Genomic DNA, 15,931 nt, shown 5'->3' with positions numbered 1-15,931 from the left:
ACGGGTGATTCAGGAGAAGAAGAACAGAGCCCTGGCTCGGCCCTTTACAAGCTCTTTCTCCTTGGACAAGATCCTTTGCCTCTCAGCCGCACGCAGTCTCCTTATCTGTGAAATGGGGGATGATAACACCTTCCTCACGACATTTTCAGGATTACGTGAACGGTTAACATAAAACATTGGTCCACAGGAACACTCCTGAGCTGCAGCTATTATTATCTATCCTCGGGGGTGAACTGGCCAGCAGTAACGAGGGAACAACAATGAAAGATTAGGAAATCTAAAAATAGTTTCATTCATTCATTTGTTTCCTATGTTGATATTCTGATGAAAGTCAGAGAAAGGAAAGATCACTGTGATTGGAGAGAGCAATGTGGAAAACGGGATTGATTCTCTTCGTCTCTTCGATATTCTTTTAAAGCAGTCACTTCAGTAGGACAGTCAAAATGCCAGCTCTGTTCTCAGTGTTGTACATATGATTATATTCTCATTCACTTTTATATACTTAATCCAATCCAATCCACTGTATAACATTTGCATATGCATTGTCTTCACAACAACTGTATGGAGTACTAATATTATCTCTATTTTACAGATGAGGAAGCAGGCACAGAGAGGTTAAGAACTTGCCCGAGATCACACAGCTGGTAGGTGATAGAGCCAGCATCAAAACCCAAGCAGGCTTGTTCCAGGGGTCACTTGGCAGAATTGCCCCTCAGAGCACATGCCCTCTGTGGGCATAGTGGGAGGACGGGATGCAGAGACTGCCTGTTAGTGGTTTACTGCTCAGGCAAGGAGTTACAGTCCCATTGAGAAGTAAATAAAATTCAAAAATAGAGGAGAGGACTGTAGGCAGGGTGGGTTTCCTGAAGGGTCTGTGAGATGGAGATGAGCATGCGCGTGTCTGTTAGGATCAACACCTGGGAAGGGAGGAAGAGGAGGAGTGGGCGGAGGGGAAGAGGAGCTGCCCTGCAGCTTTGGCCTTCTGGGGCAGGGAGGAGGGTATCAAAGGGCCAGGAGAATAAAGGGCGCAGCTCTCTGGGTGCAGGTCAAGCTACATGCGGCTCTGCTTAGACTTGACTCGATGCCGATTGAAACAGAGAGGTTGAAAATGGACCTGGCGGGATTATCGCGAGGGGGAGAGCCTGAGGGTGGTATCTGTGGACCCGAAGGACGTGAAGGTTAAATTTCTCTGTCTGCCCCATCCACGTCCAGGTGGACTGATGACACACAGTGATGCGATTAAGGTGGACAAATTAGCTAAAGTTGCTGAGATAGCTGGGAACTTCTCACGCTTGATTTACTCCAAGGCTCAGCTCGCTATATTGAACGACGCCACACAATTACCCTCCCGGTGTCTTTGGTGGGATGGTGATAACATTAAATCAGATGTTGATACGTGAAGGCAGTGTTTCTAGGTTCTTAAATTACCACGTTAACGGGGAGTGCTGCTGGTTTGATTTTCACCTGATACGATAAGAGGCTAATTATATGACAGGACGGCCCACGTGGCAGGACAGTTTCTGTCATAGCAACACAATATTTATCTGGGCAGCAAACAGTCAAGCTGCTAATTCAAGAGGCAGTCTTTTCCAGAGACTCAGCCAATGTGGTAAAAAACAGCTTTCCCCATCCCTCACACAGACGCTCTCTGGTTTTAGGAAACACAATGACAGGTTATTTTCTCATCAACTGCCGGTTTAGAATTTATTTACTGATGACCTTTTTAATAAGTATTTTTATATTAAGTTATCTTCAAAAGTATGATCAGTGACAGTGACACAGACCAGACTTTGTTACGTTGGTAGACTTAAAAGGTAGAATTCCAGACTATATTTTTTTTATTTGTGGGTTTTATCTCATTATAGAAGGAATACATACATGGGGAGATTTTTGAAAACATTTCAAGTGCACAAAAGGAAATAGGAATCATAGAGCTAATCACTAATAATATTGGGGTACTAGGTCCTTCCAGATGGTTTTCTTTAATCAATTACAAATAGACACACATTCTTTTATAATTTGTGGGGGGTGTGTATATAAAATACAGAGGTTGGCAAACTGTGGCCCACACTTATTCGTTTAGATATCGTCTGTGCTACAACAGTGGAGTTGAGTGACAGAGGCCACATGGCCCGCAAAGCTGACAATATTTACTGTCTGGCCATTTACAGAAAAGTTTTCCAACTCTCGTTTAAAATATCAAGCATCCTATACCATTAGATGTTCTTTAAAATTGTGCTTTAAGGACTGCGTGGTGTTCAGGTGAGTAGATTCAAGTCATGTTTGAGTCACCGTGTCCCTATTCCACACATTCAGTCCGTCAGTAAATCCACTTGGCTCCATCTCAGAATGTGTCCTAGACCCTCACTGTCACTGTCATCCCCTTGAACCTGGGCCAGGTCTCACCCCTAACTGCCCCCCTCTCCTTCTCTTGACCCTGAAGAGCTGGTATCCACACCAGCCAGTGCTCCCTATTTCAGTGGCTTCCAATTCCACTCAGTTTTATTGAGATATAATTGACATATAACACTGTGTAAGTTTAAGGTGTACAACATAATAATTTGATATTTGTATATATTGCAAAATGATCACCATGATAAGTTCAGTCAACATCCATCACCTCACATAGTTACAAATTTTTTTCTTGTGATAAGAATTAAGATCTGCTCTCTTAGCAACTTTCAAATATATAATACAGTATCATTAACTGTAGTCACTGTACTGTACATTACATCTCCATGACTTAGTTATTTTACAACTGGAAGTTTGTACCTTTGACTCCCTTCGCCCAATTCTCCCATCCCCCACCCCCTGCCTCTGGCAACCACCGATCTGTCAATCAGTCTTCATCACTCGACTACTTACTGTATTACTTTTTGAGGAAATTTCTGAAAGGCTTATATACGATAACACTTAGCCCCTTCAATTGTGAGGTCACGCCCCTACACATAATTATCAAATCTGTGATAAATGTCTTGTGCTTTCTCTTTAATTATGTTATTGTTGGTGTTATTATTTTTTACCAGTTCTGTCAGGTAACCTCTGTGACATCTAAACGCTCTCAAACTAGCATTGATGGGTGTCATTTCGGCCATTTTTCTTCCCCCTGTACTTTTCTATTCAAAATAGAGAAATTGAATGTGCAGCACTGGTATGTGACAGATTTGGTAAGATCACATGCATCCTCTTTTTGAGAGATAATTTCAAGTAAAAGAAAGTAAAGCATGTTTTAAAGGGACGACATTTATCCCTGGAGTGGACTCTGTGAGGCACCGCCTGGTCCTCCTGTGGGAATGAACCCTGACACATACACCTAGGGACCCAGGGTTGGCTCAGGCTCCGTCCCCAGCTTTGCCTTTGTCCGTTGAAGCCTATTTCTCAGGCTGACTTCCCCGAGAGGAGCCTCGCTTTCACCTTTAGAGTGTGTGATTCTGTTGTTGTGAAGACCCGAGAACACCACTTCTTATTGTTGGTGAGACTCCCTATTTATCTCCTTCCATGAGAGCAGTGGCACTTTCATGGGGGAGGCAGGGGACCCAGTCATCCTGGAAGACGGAGGTAAACACAGTGTCCCCTCTTGCACTCCATCCACAGGTGGTATGGAAACATGCACTTCCTGTCCTCCCTTACGGCTTCTGACACAGCGTGTCTCTTGCGCGTCACTTATATTTAGGACTGAGGTGATGTTTAAAGATTTTATTTATTTATTTTTTCCCCCAAAGCCCCAGTAGATAGTTGTATGTCATAGCTGCACATCCTTCTAGTTGCTGCATGTGGGACGCGGCCTCAGGATGGACGGAGAAGTGGTGCCTCGGTGCGCGCCCGGGATCCGAACCCGGGCCACCAGCATTGCAGCGCGCGCACTTAACCACCAAGCCACGGGGCCGGCCCTGAGGTGATGTTTAAATTTTAACTGTTTGTGATGGACACAGAAGCTGGCTCAGGAGGATCTTAAAGAGGTCATTGCCCTCTACACTTTTCAATACAACTTGAGATTTCATTGTCTTATTAAAAAATATAAAGTCATGTTTGATATAAACAGTTCACACTGGTTATAAATAAGCAGATTGAAAGCAGCGTCTGGCCTCATGAATCTGCTGTGAAAACTTATGATGAATTGTGTGTACGACGTTGCCATGGTTTGATGCTAAAAGTAGGTTCAGGTAAAGAAGCCAAGTTTCATTTCCATTTTTAAACCATGGACTTCCTCTAATACTCAAAATAGGAAAGAAACATGAAAGGTAAGGACAAATGGCACACGTGGAAAGGATATTTGAACTTGATTTCAATCCTGGAAATTTTATCAGAGTGAGGAAAAAAATGGCGGGTTCTCATAGCTTTCACAAGAACACGTTGGAAGTAGCTCACGTGTCCACACAGCTTGCCTCTGAGAACACTCCTCACGGCATCTGGCACACCAAGAAGGAGCACATGCATCATCCCATCTCACATATTTCCAGGGAGATGGATGCATGTGTATGGAGGACAGGCTTTTGTTCCTCTGTGACTTCTGGGTTCAGTCCTGGTGTCCCCTCTTGCCTGGTGCTGATGCTGGGTAGGAAGGAAGCAAGATAACCTTGGAGGGGCCTGGGTGCACTGTGGTTAACACAGAGCTCAGCTGGAGAGTGTGGGCCAGTGTTGGGCAAGTCGAGTGGAGCCATGTCGAGAGGACAGAGAGGTGGCCTTTCCAGGTCTCTTAAAGGGTTGGAGGAGGGGTCATCAGAGAGGGCAGGGTGGGCAGAAACAAGTTTGTGGCTGGAACAATTTGAGCCACAAAATCAATAACATAGCACTGGATTATATCCCAAACTCTAAGTCCTTATGAGTCCACATAAGTCCTTCCTGATATACACTGTTGAATAAATAAGTAAGTGAGGGAGGAAGGAGAGACAAATCTTCCTTCCAGAAGAATCCCAAATAATATATGTTGCTACTTCCCCATTCAGGAGGTGGAGCTGTGCCCCTGTGCACCACTCCCTCCCTCCTTGAATGTGGGTTGGACTTAGACTTGCTTTCAAAAACTAGAGTGTAGAAAGGGAAAAACAGTAACTTGGCAATGGAGAAACCTGGCAAACGCTACTTTATGCAAGTGATCAAGTTACCATCACCAGCAAGAAGTCATGTGGACATCATGCACTCCCTGATGGGATGAGAAGGGCCCTTCACCTCTGTAGTTGCCTTCCCCAAGACCCATAACCTCAGTCTAATCATGAGGAAAACATCAGACAAATCCAAACTGAGGGGCATTCTACAAAATACCCGGTATCTACAAAATACTCTTCAAAACTGTCAAGGTCATGAAACCAAAGAAAGACTGAGCAACTCTCATAGACCACAGGAGACTAAAGAGATATGATGATTGAATGCGCTGTGGTTCCCTGGATGGGATCCTAGAAGGGAAAAAGGATGTTAGTGAAAAAAAACTAGTGAAATACTAATAAAGTCTAGGGTTAGTTCATAGTAATGTACCAGCTGGTTTTCAGTTTTGACAAATGGGCTGTGGTAATGTAAGATGTTAACCCCGGGAAACTAGGTGAGGGGTGTATGGGAGCTGTCTGCACTGTCTTTGCAAGTCTTCCGTAAATCTAAAATTATTCCAATATAAAAAGCTTATTAACATAAAACAAGTTTGTCATGCTTATAGGAGAGAGGGGCTGGATGCTGGAGGAAAGCCCTTGTAAGGAATTATTGTGGAGGCAGGAAATCAGAGATTAGCCCCATCGGAGACTTAATGGACCTAGTTTCTCTTCTGAGCCTCTTTAAGCTTCATGTTTTAGATTTGTTTCACTCTATTTTTAAAGCTCATTGCTTTTTGATAGTCATCGATGGAAATGAAGTCACTTATGAGACACCTTCAGCTTGCTATTAGTTATCATTTGGGACCCCGAGGTGGTCTAAAGGAGATAAACCATGCTTCTGAGAGACCAGGTTTAGTGTCAGACAGTGGTTGAGGAGGCCATAAGGAGACGCCAGCCCGTTAGGTTGTTGATGGGATCTGCCCTTCTACAGGAAGCAGTTATGAGGTCTCTTCAGTTAAGGCCCTCTTCTTTCCCACTTATCAAGATGGGCAGATGGCCAGTTTTTCTTGTAGCAAATAATTCTAAAGGGGCTGGCTCCTCTTTGAAAATGCCTGAAGCTGTAAGATGTTAGCCTGGGAGCACGTTCCCCCAAACCCCATTGCCTGGAGGAGAAGTTCTTTCAATATCTGAGGAGATTTCTCATTCCTACCCAAGGCTGGATCAGCAGGTGGAGTTCACCCAGCCAGGGCCACAGGAGTCAGCTGGTGCATGGCAAAACGGGACTAGAGAAGGAGGCTTTCTGATCACCCAACCCATACCCTCAAAACTAATATGGAAATGATTAACTATTGTAGGGCTGTTGAGCTGGAAAGTCTCCATTTCAGTTTGGCTTCTCCACAAAATACTGGATAAATATGTAGCCAAGAAACATCTTATCAGGTGCTATTTAAGAAATGAAAAATAATTTTCAACAGTGACATAAGCAACATGTGATAAGGAAGATCAACATATAACAAAAGTATTACACAATCCATATTAAGCAGGTTATACTTGCCCTCCCTCTTGCATTGTGTTTTTAAGCTCAAGAGATAAAGTATGTTTTGAGCTGTATGCCACTCTTGTTGAGTCACTGTCTTTACTGTCCAGAAAGACCTCTGTCTTTACGATTTGTGGCCTTGGAAATTTTCCATTTCCTTATGTTTGCTAAGAGCAGTGAGATCTGCCAGAGTTCTTTCTCTCCTATGGCTGTTTGTTCTAAATTTCTTGGAACCAAAGATTATCTATCAAGGACCTTCACCCCTGAAATACACATAGAGCCTTAGAAGAGAGCTTTAAATAAGAAAGCAAGCAAGATTATTCAGGAACAGGTGTGTTCTGTGGAGGGAAGCTTGAACAAATGATAACATTTGGCCCCCTAGGGAATTTGATTTCTACCAGTGACTATACACCTGCTGGAGTTTTATAGGAATTTTTTTTGGGGGGGTGTGGGGAAGGGGTTTGGGAAAGGATGGGAGGGAGAAGAGATAAAGAGAGAAAGAAATTGGCTTGATACAGAGGCATATCAACTGTATTTTGAGGAGAGAAGGGATGAAGTAAGCAGAAACAAAACCAGTCACGAGTGACCAACGGGCCCTTGGAGAAGAGGTCACAGACAAGTTTGTAGAGACTGTGTTTACTGCAATGAAATGGGTCTCAGTAAACGCAGGACACACAAACAATAAGCCAGTGACGTAGGGTGAGGTGACGCGTGAGGTCCGAGCACCTGCCCTGTTTCAGGTGGTCCTTTTCTTTTCTTTTTCTCAAGAAGTTGTCAAACTGCCTCCTCTTCCTCTCCATGTTTCTCGAGGCTACTCCTGTACTCTGAATTCACCGTCACTTCCTGCTCTTCTCCTCTGTCTGCCATTACACTACTCTTCCTGGTGTGAACCCACTGAAAGAGTGGGCAAATGGGTTATTTGCAGTGTTGGCACTTTGCTTCATGGATTCAAATGGTCATTAACTCCTAAATATCACAATTTAAAAATTAACCTGTAATGAACTTTTATTAAGAAACATATTTGATCAGAAAGTTAGGACATTGAATATACCCCCATAGAGATCAGCGTGACCAAGGTGTAGCTGGCACAGGACACAGCTCTTGGAGGCTCTCGGGTCCTTTATGGTGCTTCGGGCTAGCCTGTCTACCACTCGTCTTCTCCCCACTCCTTGACGCCCTTTTCCCTCCTGCCATTTTCTGACTCTTCTCTCCTATGTCTATCCCTCCACTCCTGGCCTTTTCATCTTCACCAGGCTGGATTGCTTCTCTAGGATCTCCTTGGGTGGCTGCTGCACTCTGTTCTGTATAAACCACACTTTCCAGACAGCTTCCCTTCAACATATCTCTTTTAGAGGGGACACAGTTTAACCCGTGATGGGGTCAGATGGCAGGTGTTGCATGGACTGAACTGGAAAGTTATGAGAGGCACCTGCTGGCCAAACTCAGTGGTCTGTGGCAAAGAATTGGCTCCAGTTGGGAGTCCCCACCCAGACCATAACAAATTATGTGACAATCAAGACATGAAAATGCAGCACAAATTAACAAAAGGAGAGTTCTGACAAATAGGGGTAAGAAAATGGTGAAATGTTGGGTTACCTTACAATTTATGGCCTAAACAAATACACTGCTGAGGGTGAAAGGGGTCTGTTATTAATTGCACAAGAGGTGCAGCTGGGAAATAGGGTGAATGAAGTGATACCTCCAGCAAAAGGAAGGAAAAGGTTGACCAGGAAGCCGGGAGGGGTCTTCAGAGGCTCTATGTGTTGGTTTTAGAGTGTCAGCTAATTTTTGGATGAAAATAAATTTGAGGAAAACACTCCATGCACTAAGTTGAAAAAAAGGTAAAAAGATAAAATGAGTAACTGGGTTGATTCTGTTTTAATTTTTAGGAGAAGAGACTGAGAAAAAAAGTTTCCCACTTTCTCTTCCTGGCTGTCCAGATGATCTAGGGCACAGTTTTCCAACTGTATCTTGAGCAGCTCTGGGTTTCCAAGGACCTGATTCAGGGGCTGCCTTTCTGTGTGGGGGGAGTGAGGCCATGTTTCAGTGCCCTGCCCCCAGATAACTCTTTTTGGTTGTCGTATCTTTTATATACTAAGGTTTGGCATAACATAGCATTTGGGGGAAAAATTTTTTTTATTGCTTTGGAAGCCACTGATCTAGGAAAAGTCTCAGTATGATTCCACCAACCAGTAAGCAAGAGAGAGAGAGGGTACCATCTCTCTCAGTAGTGTGGCACGTTGTGATTATTCATCGGCTTGTCGTTATTGAATGGCATCATTCACACCATGTACATATACAGTCATTTCATCCTTTGATTTTTTTTTTTTTTTATCCAAGGAATAAAGTGTCCTTTTACACTTTGTTCCAGAAATATACTGGCTTTGACAGTAGTTCCATACCCTTGTTGCACTTTTGCAAAGTGCGTAATACATCCTCTGAATTTTCATGGGAAACGAGTTCTGGGTTGGCAACTTGGGAAGTCTTTGCTGGGTTATGAAAAAGATGGAGAAGGGGAATTCTGATGCTCTTGAGTCAATGGTTAGAGGGAAGGCTTGCTTTGGTTTTCCTTCTCTCATTCAACCAACACGTGTCTTATACCGAGTAGTCAACTCCTCAAAGGCAGGGACTCGTCCTGGTCTGGCTTGAGCAAAAATCCTATTTTCTATTCTGTCTCTCTCTCTTTTTTTTAACTAAATATATTATGGAAAGATTTTCATAACCATCTCATTCTTTTTAGCAGCAGCATAGGATTTCATTGTACCATAATTTAGTTAATCCCTTATGGATAGGCTTCTAGGTTGTTTTGGTTTTTTTGTGATTATAAAGAATGCTTATGTTTATTTTTACATGTTTATTTTGTGTGATTTATGAAGCACACAAAATATTTACAAGTCATATATGTACATTAAAAAAATATGTGCATAAAATTTATAAATGCACAATATATTTGGAGGGCGTGGACTGTCAAGGGTGCTTGATCAAAAGCATTTGGCTGCCCCTAGCCTAGGCAACAGATGACGCCAGACTGAATTAAGACAATAAGCGTGCAAGCACGGAGTCTGAGAGGTGTTTACAGATATAGCTCAGTGCGTTAGAGTTGATGGCCTGTGGTGAGAGTCTTCTGTCTGGCGAGAGAGAGGGAAGAGTGCATTTAGCACCCATGTTTCTGCCTCAGTTGACCATTGGAACATTCTTCACTTACTTACGTAACTAATATGAACTAATAATATTACCTAAAAATAATACTAGTATGTTCTGCTCTAGAAGCTAGTTCTACCATGCTTTTACTATGGCTGAGATACAACTATGAACAGGAAGATAAAGTCCCTGAATACCTTCTAGTGGGAGGGAGGGATTTACATAGCTGACGTTGAAACAAATAGTTAAGATAAAATAGTTAAGTGATAAGTTGCGATATTGCTAAATTCTGTGACCAAAATACATCAGAATAATGGGATTGAGAATGATAAGAGGGATTACTTTCCTAAAGAAAGAAATTGAAGAAGAAAAGAAATAGAAAAAGATAAGGGAGAGCAGATTGCAGAGAGATGGTGGGTCCTCTGTGGACTTGTTTTTTGGAGATACTTGTGGGACTTCCAGGTATTAAAAGATAAACTGAGGCATGTTAAAATTTTTAAGAATTTATTTGAGCAATAATCAGTTTGAATCAGGTGGCGCCAAACCACAACTGGTTAGGAGCACTCCATGGGAGATGGGGGCCAGACTTCTGTAGAGAAGACGTGGAAGCAAAGTAAGGAAATTATTTGACTGGATGTAGCTTAAGGTTGACTTATTTGGAAATCTTAGTTGGCTCTTTATGATTGGTTGTTCTTATGTTTCAATTTCTTAACCTTGAGACGTTTATAGGCTTAGGTTTTAGTTTGCTTACTTAGGCTCCTAAGGCATGAGGACCACCTCAGTCTAATGGCCTCTGTTTAATTAATTTAACACAGGTTAAGATGTCAAGTAATCAGTGGCGTGTGGGTACATTTTTAATAACTGGCTCAGAGTGGATAGGGGATTGGTGGCTGATTTGTAGCATTTACCAATTTCCATGGTGTAAATACTCCCGCCATGACTAATTTCAAACTACATACTTGACATCACTGAACATGGAGTGGGAGGAGGTGCTAAAAGTTTTCATGAGCTAGTTAGAGGCAGCTCCAGTGCATCACAGCTAATGGGTGTTAGGATATATGGGTTTGGAATTCTGGAGAGTGTCTGGGTATGAATATAGATTTGGGCATAGAGGTGAGAGTTAAAATTCTGGGAATAGAGAGATTTCCTAGCGAGATTGTATAGCATGAAAAGGAAGGCAGCCAATGTTAGAATGCTAGGACCATGCTCTCAAAGTGTGGTTCCGCCACCAGCAGCATCAGCAGCATCTGGGAGCAAATTCATGGCCCATCCCAGTCCTATGGAATTAGAGTGGCTGAGGATGGGGCCCACTACTCTGTACTGTTTCTGATTTGGGAAGCCCTACCCTAGAGATCACCGACATTTAAGAGCCAGTTAGAACAGGGACACCCACCAAATCAGAATGTCGAGAGAAGTTGGAGCTGAGCGCAGAAAGCGGAGTCTTCAAGCCCAGGGTGGAGAGAGCGCCAAGATAAAGGAAAGCAGGCAGCAGTGAAATACTGCAAGGAGGTCCAGTCAGATTAGATGAAGAGTAAGTATCAACTGCGTGTGCAGCTGAATTGCTGCGGTCTCTTGAAGAGCAGTGCCAGGATCATGGTGGAGAGAGAAGGTGGGTTGTAATTGGTGAGGAGTGAGTTGACCGCAGACCGCTGCTTAGGACCTTTGGCTGTAAAGGATGGAAGACGGAAGTTAGTAACTAGAAGCAGATGTGTGGTCAACGGTGGGATTTCTGGAAGAGGCTTGCATATGTTTGTGGGCTGAGGAGAAACAGCCAGTAGAATTTGGGATGGTCGTGAACGGGGAAGAAGAGGATGGGATAATTAGTAGTACAGATTGGAAAAGATAGGAGGGGAGGGAATCAAGAACCTGGGATACAACCTGGCCTTGAAGAAGTTACTTACAGCATCCTGTTGTCTGGAGGCTGGAGGGCCGGAAGGATAGGAGAGGGTTTTAGGTGGAGAAAAGCAGAGACCAAGATGTTGGAGTAAATGCTCAATGGACTTTTCCCGCTACTGTCCTGTTAATTGCCTTTTGTAATCTCTACCCTTTTCCTTTCTGGTTAAAAGTAATTCTGGAAGTGTTTTTGAAACAATTAGTATGATTGTGTTAGCCAGTCAGCTCTCACAGTAACTTTTGTTTTGTGCCTAATTTAGACCGATTTTGGCAGAGAATTAGAGAATTAAAGCTCTAGAGCTGTACAGGCCAAGAGAAATATAATGCAATCTACGTATATAATTTAAAATTTCTAGTAACCAAGTTAAAAAAGTACAAATTAAGTGAAATTAATTTTAATAATATATTTTATTTAACCGATATACCCCAAATATTATCATTTCAATGTGTAGTCAATATTAAAATTAGTAATGAGATATTTTATATTCTTTTTTTCCTATTCCATTTTAAAATTCTGAACTAGCCACATTTCAATTGCTCTTGGACAGTGTGGCTCTGGAAGGTCCCCACAGTTTGTAGCGCTGAATGCTAATATAAGAAATAAAAATGTGCCTGTTCTTAGGAGGTGACAGACTCTCTCTTTGACCAAACTCTAATCAGGCTCCTCTGAGCTCTTTCTCAACTAGGCCCTGTCCTGGGGTGTGTCCTCAAGAACCCAGTTTTGTCAAGAGTTCTGTTAAGTCGGTGTAGGGAGAATTCCCCACCCTTGATATCTGATCACCCCCCATATCTAACCAAATCCCTCATCTCTCCCCTTGCCCCAGGTAATGTCTGATCACCCTGGCCTGCCTTCAGCAAGAATTCTGTTATGTCAGTTTAGCAAAGAATTACACTACCCTACTTAATAATTTTCTATCCACCAATGACCTCCCCCACCACTTCTTGGCCATTCATGCTAGTATTGCCCTGTAACTTGCAAGTGAGGGAGGATCCCTCCTATTGTCTCTGATAGAAAGTTCCAGAGCCTTAGTCATTGCTGCTAAGAAACAAAACTCTTAGACTGATGATTATGTGAAGAGAAAAAGAGGCATTAAGAAAAGTGGAATTTAGCTTTGATATGGCAGTGGTCTTCTTAGGTCATACTGTACAATTAAACTGCAAAGGAAGATGAAAATGCTAATTTAAAGTCTACTACTAAAATTAAAGGCACACAAATTTTAAAGAGTATGAATACAAGAAAACTTCAAGTATGGATGTGTCTGGCCACATGAGCTTTTGCCAGGTTGAGTGGGCTCTGCCGTCTCCTCAGCTGGAGAGGTGGAAAGAGCACTCGGCAGTGGAGGCTGCTCCTGGCTGAGTCAACAGCAGGTCACCTAACTCGGTTGCACCCCAGGTCAGCATCTGGAATCTTGGATGGCTTCCCTGGCCCTCAGGGTCTCTCCCATGTTTGTATTCTGTGAGTCCTTAAATTGGGGAAGTCCAGTAGATTTCAGGTCAGCAATGATGAGGGAACCCTTGGCACCCTAATAAACCCCTGAAGGATTGAAGGTGTCATCGAGGCAAGGAAGCTGCCCACTGTGTCAGTCATGTAGCTACACTCTGATTTCTGTTACATGTGCCATGTGTGTTTGCCCTCTTTGTCCTTGTGAATCTCAGAAGTTAACTCAGATATGCCTAAAGGGGAATTCATGGTTGGAGCAAGTAATTTAAGAATGCATGAAGGAATGCTTAAAGGAAGTGTTTTAGTGAATAGTTCTTGGTAGTCAGTCATTGGTAATTCATCTGTAACAGCACTAATCAGTTCATTGTCCTTTAAAATTGAGAGGCAGGTTTCAGGGGTGTATTCAGTTATGTAGTAACTGGCGACAAAGTGCAACAAGAGTTATATTCAGATAGTCAAGAAATAGTTAAATAGGAGCTTAGGAGAACAAAAGGTCAACTTAATGGGATAGAATTCTCAGAACTTCAAGTTAGATCATAGAATTAGCATTTTTTGTTGTTGTTGATAAGTTAAATAAAAGTACTGAAGTATTCTCACCGATAATGTTGTCAGTGTTTCAACTTTTCAATTCTTTGAACTGGAATTCCTAACACAGAACATTGCCTCAATTCTGAGAGGCTCCTGTACAACCTGATCCTCAGAACTCTGCTTAGGACTGTTTTCTTTCAAGGTCAATTGTATTTGAGTTATGTCTTTGAGTGTCTGCACCAACTTAACCTTAGACTTTGAAGTCTAAGACTTTTGATCTTGTGTGAAATATTAAAGAACTGTCTAGAATTGTGACGTGCGTATATCACTAAATAGCTAACACTATCCAAAAGAAAGCAGGTTAATATGTTGTTTTGATTTTTTTAATGCCTTAGAAATCACTTTGACAAATATAAATATAAAATATACCTTAATATAGATATATTGCTAAGATTAACTATAACATGACAATGGAGCACACATGTTAAAAAGAAAAGTATATTGTTTCTTAATAAGTAGATCTTGCTTACTGCCTTACTTAATGTTCCCAATCAGGAAAAAAAGTGGTTTCAAGTTTTTATGCAAAGCGTTTAGGGTATATTCCTAAAGGAATCTCAGTAATATTTCTTCTAGCCTTTTTTTTTGTGTGTGTGAGGAAGATCAGCCCTGAGCTAACATCTGCCAATCCTCCTCTTTTTTTTTTTTTTTTTTTTTTGCTGAGGAAGAGTGGCCCTGGGCTCACATCCATGCTCATCTTCCTCTACTTTATATGGGACGCCGCCACAGCATGGCTTTGACAAGCAGTGCGTTGGTGCATGGCTGGGATCCGAACCCAGGCTGCCAGCAGTGGAGCGTGCACACTTAATCGCTGTGCCACTGGGCTGGCCCCTAGCCTCTTTTTTTTAATGAGTAAGGAGCTATACTTTTGTTTAAATTGAGATATACTTGACATGTAATATTATAGTAGTTTTAGGTATACGACACAATGATTTGATATTTGTATATATTGTGAAATGATCGCAAGTCTAGTTAACATCCATCACTACACAGGGTTACATTTTTTTTTCTTGTGATGAGAACTTTTAAGATCTACTCTTTTAGCGACTTTCAATTATACAATACAATATTATTAACTATAGTCACCATGCTGAACATTACATCTTCGTAACTTATTTATTTTATAACTGGAAATTTGTACCTTTTGACCACCTTGGTACAAACTTTTCTCCTAGCCCTTTTGGAAGCAATTGAAGTGATTTTTGTCCTGCTCTTACACATTGCAGCAAATGAGGGTACATGGTGACTGACGACTCCTATGCAGCGATCAGCCAAGCTATAAAAACATCTCAGGCTCACAGCCAGCCACGTGCCATGGTCAGGCTGCTCCCTGATGACAGAAGGAAGTCCTGCAGGAGAAACCATGTTGCCCAAAGGAACATGTGGACTCATATTCGAGCACATACTTGTTCTGAGTTGAGAAATCTAGATGACCTAAAGAAAGATTTTCTTGCAAAACAATATCCCTCAAAACACAATTGTTTATTGGCATTTTTTTTTTTTTTTGGAGTAAGAGATCTTTTGCTGAGTGTCGAAGCATTCTCAGAGCAAACAAAACTCTGAGCTCTTGCACGCACAGCCCATTTCCCTCTCCGCCCTCCAACTCCCTCCAGTGAGTTGGAGAGCTGATAGCCCAGGCTGAGGTTTCAAGCTCCCTGTGGCCACGTAGCCCTTCGGTGGGGTGCCTTGTCATGCCAGGAAACAAAAGGAAAGGGAAAGGAGGGTAGGCAGGCCCAGGCAAAGTCATCCCAATAAAGGTTAATAGCTGGGTGGTGACACCTTCTCACACGACTGGAGAGAAAATGCTGGGCAGCTGTGCAGTGCTTGCTCCCAGCCGCCTGTCACGGTACTGGGAGTAAGAGGTGACCTGTTTATTTTTAGAAGGGGACAGTCATAATAACCCGGCTCGTGGCTTCATTCAAGGCAGGCAGGCTCTTTGGAAGTTTGTAAATACCTAGTTTCTGAGTAAAGGAGGAGTGCTGTATTTCAGAAAGGAAAGAACTGGACTACTGGGTTTTTCCTCCTGATATTCGTCGTTCGAGTGGGGAAGAAACCAGAGCACACAGGTGCTGCAGCCTCCTCGTGTGTTTTTATTTGTAAAGGGAAGCAATGTCTGAAGGTGAGGACTTCGGGCCAGGCAAGAGGTAATTATGATAGATATTTGCTTTTTCTCGAATCTATTTCATTTGCTAGTTATCTTTTTAAAAACATGATGACTAATTTAAAAAGCAGTTTAGATTAAAATTTTTAAAAATTAGGAATGCAGTCCCTTAATTCCAGGAAACTGAATTTTCTTGAGCATGAGCAGAGAGAGAC

General features: G+C 42.4%; 1 protein-coding gene across 3 annotated transcripts in view; it reads left to right on the top strand.

Moving 5' to 3' along the window:
* RETREG1 (reticulophagy regulator 1) overlaps window positions 1-15,931 on the top strand; it is a 141,184-nt gene that overhangs the window by 85,328 nt on the left and 39,925 nt on the right. The window contains exon 1 of one of the 3 annotated variants that reach the window (XM_087443156.1): window positions 15,447-15,759. The exons of the other annotated variants lie outside the window; for them this stretch is intronic. Coding sequence (XP_087299282.1) covers window positions 15,725-15,759 — 35 coding nt within the window. The 5' untranslated portion in view covers window positions 15,447-15,724. Of the gene's footprint in view, window positions 1-15,446; window positions 15,760-15,931 lie in introns of those variants that run through there. 3 annotated transcript variants of the gene reach the window in all.

The sequence above is a fragment of the Ceratotherium simum genome, chromosome 18 (assembly GCF_057802395.1).
Source record: "Ceratotherium simum simum isolate JZ-2026a chromosome 18, ASM5780239v1, whole genome shotgun sequence".
Classification (NCBI taxonomy): Eukaryota; Metazoa; Chordata; class Mammalia; order Perissodactyla; family Rhinocerotidae; genus Ceratotherium; species Ceratotherium simum.
The sequence above is the reverse complement of the archived record's forward strand: the minus strand, read 5'-3'. Positions and strand labels throughout refer to the sequence as shown.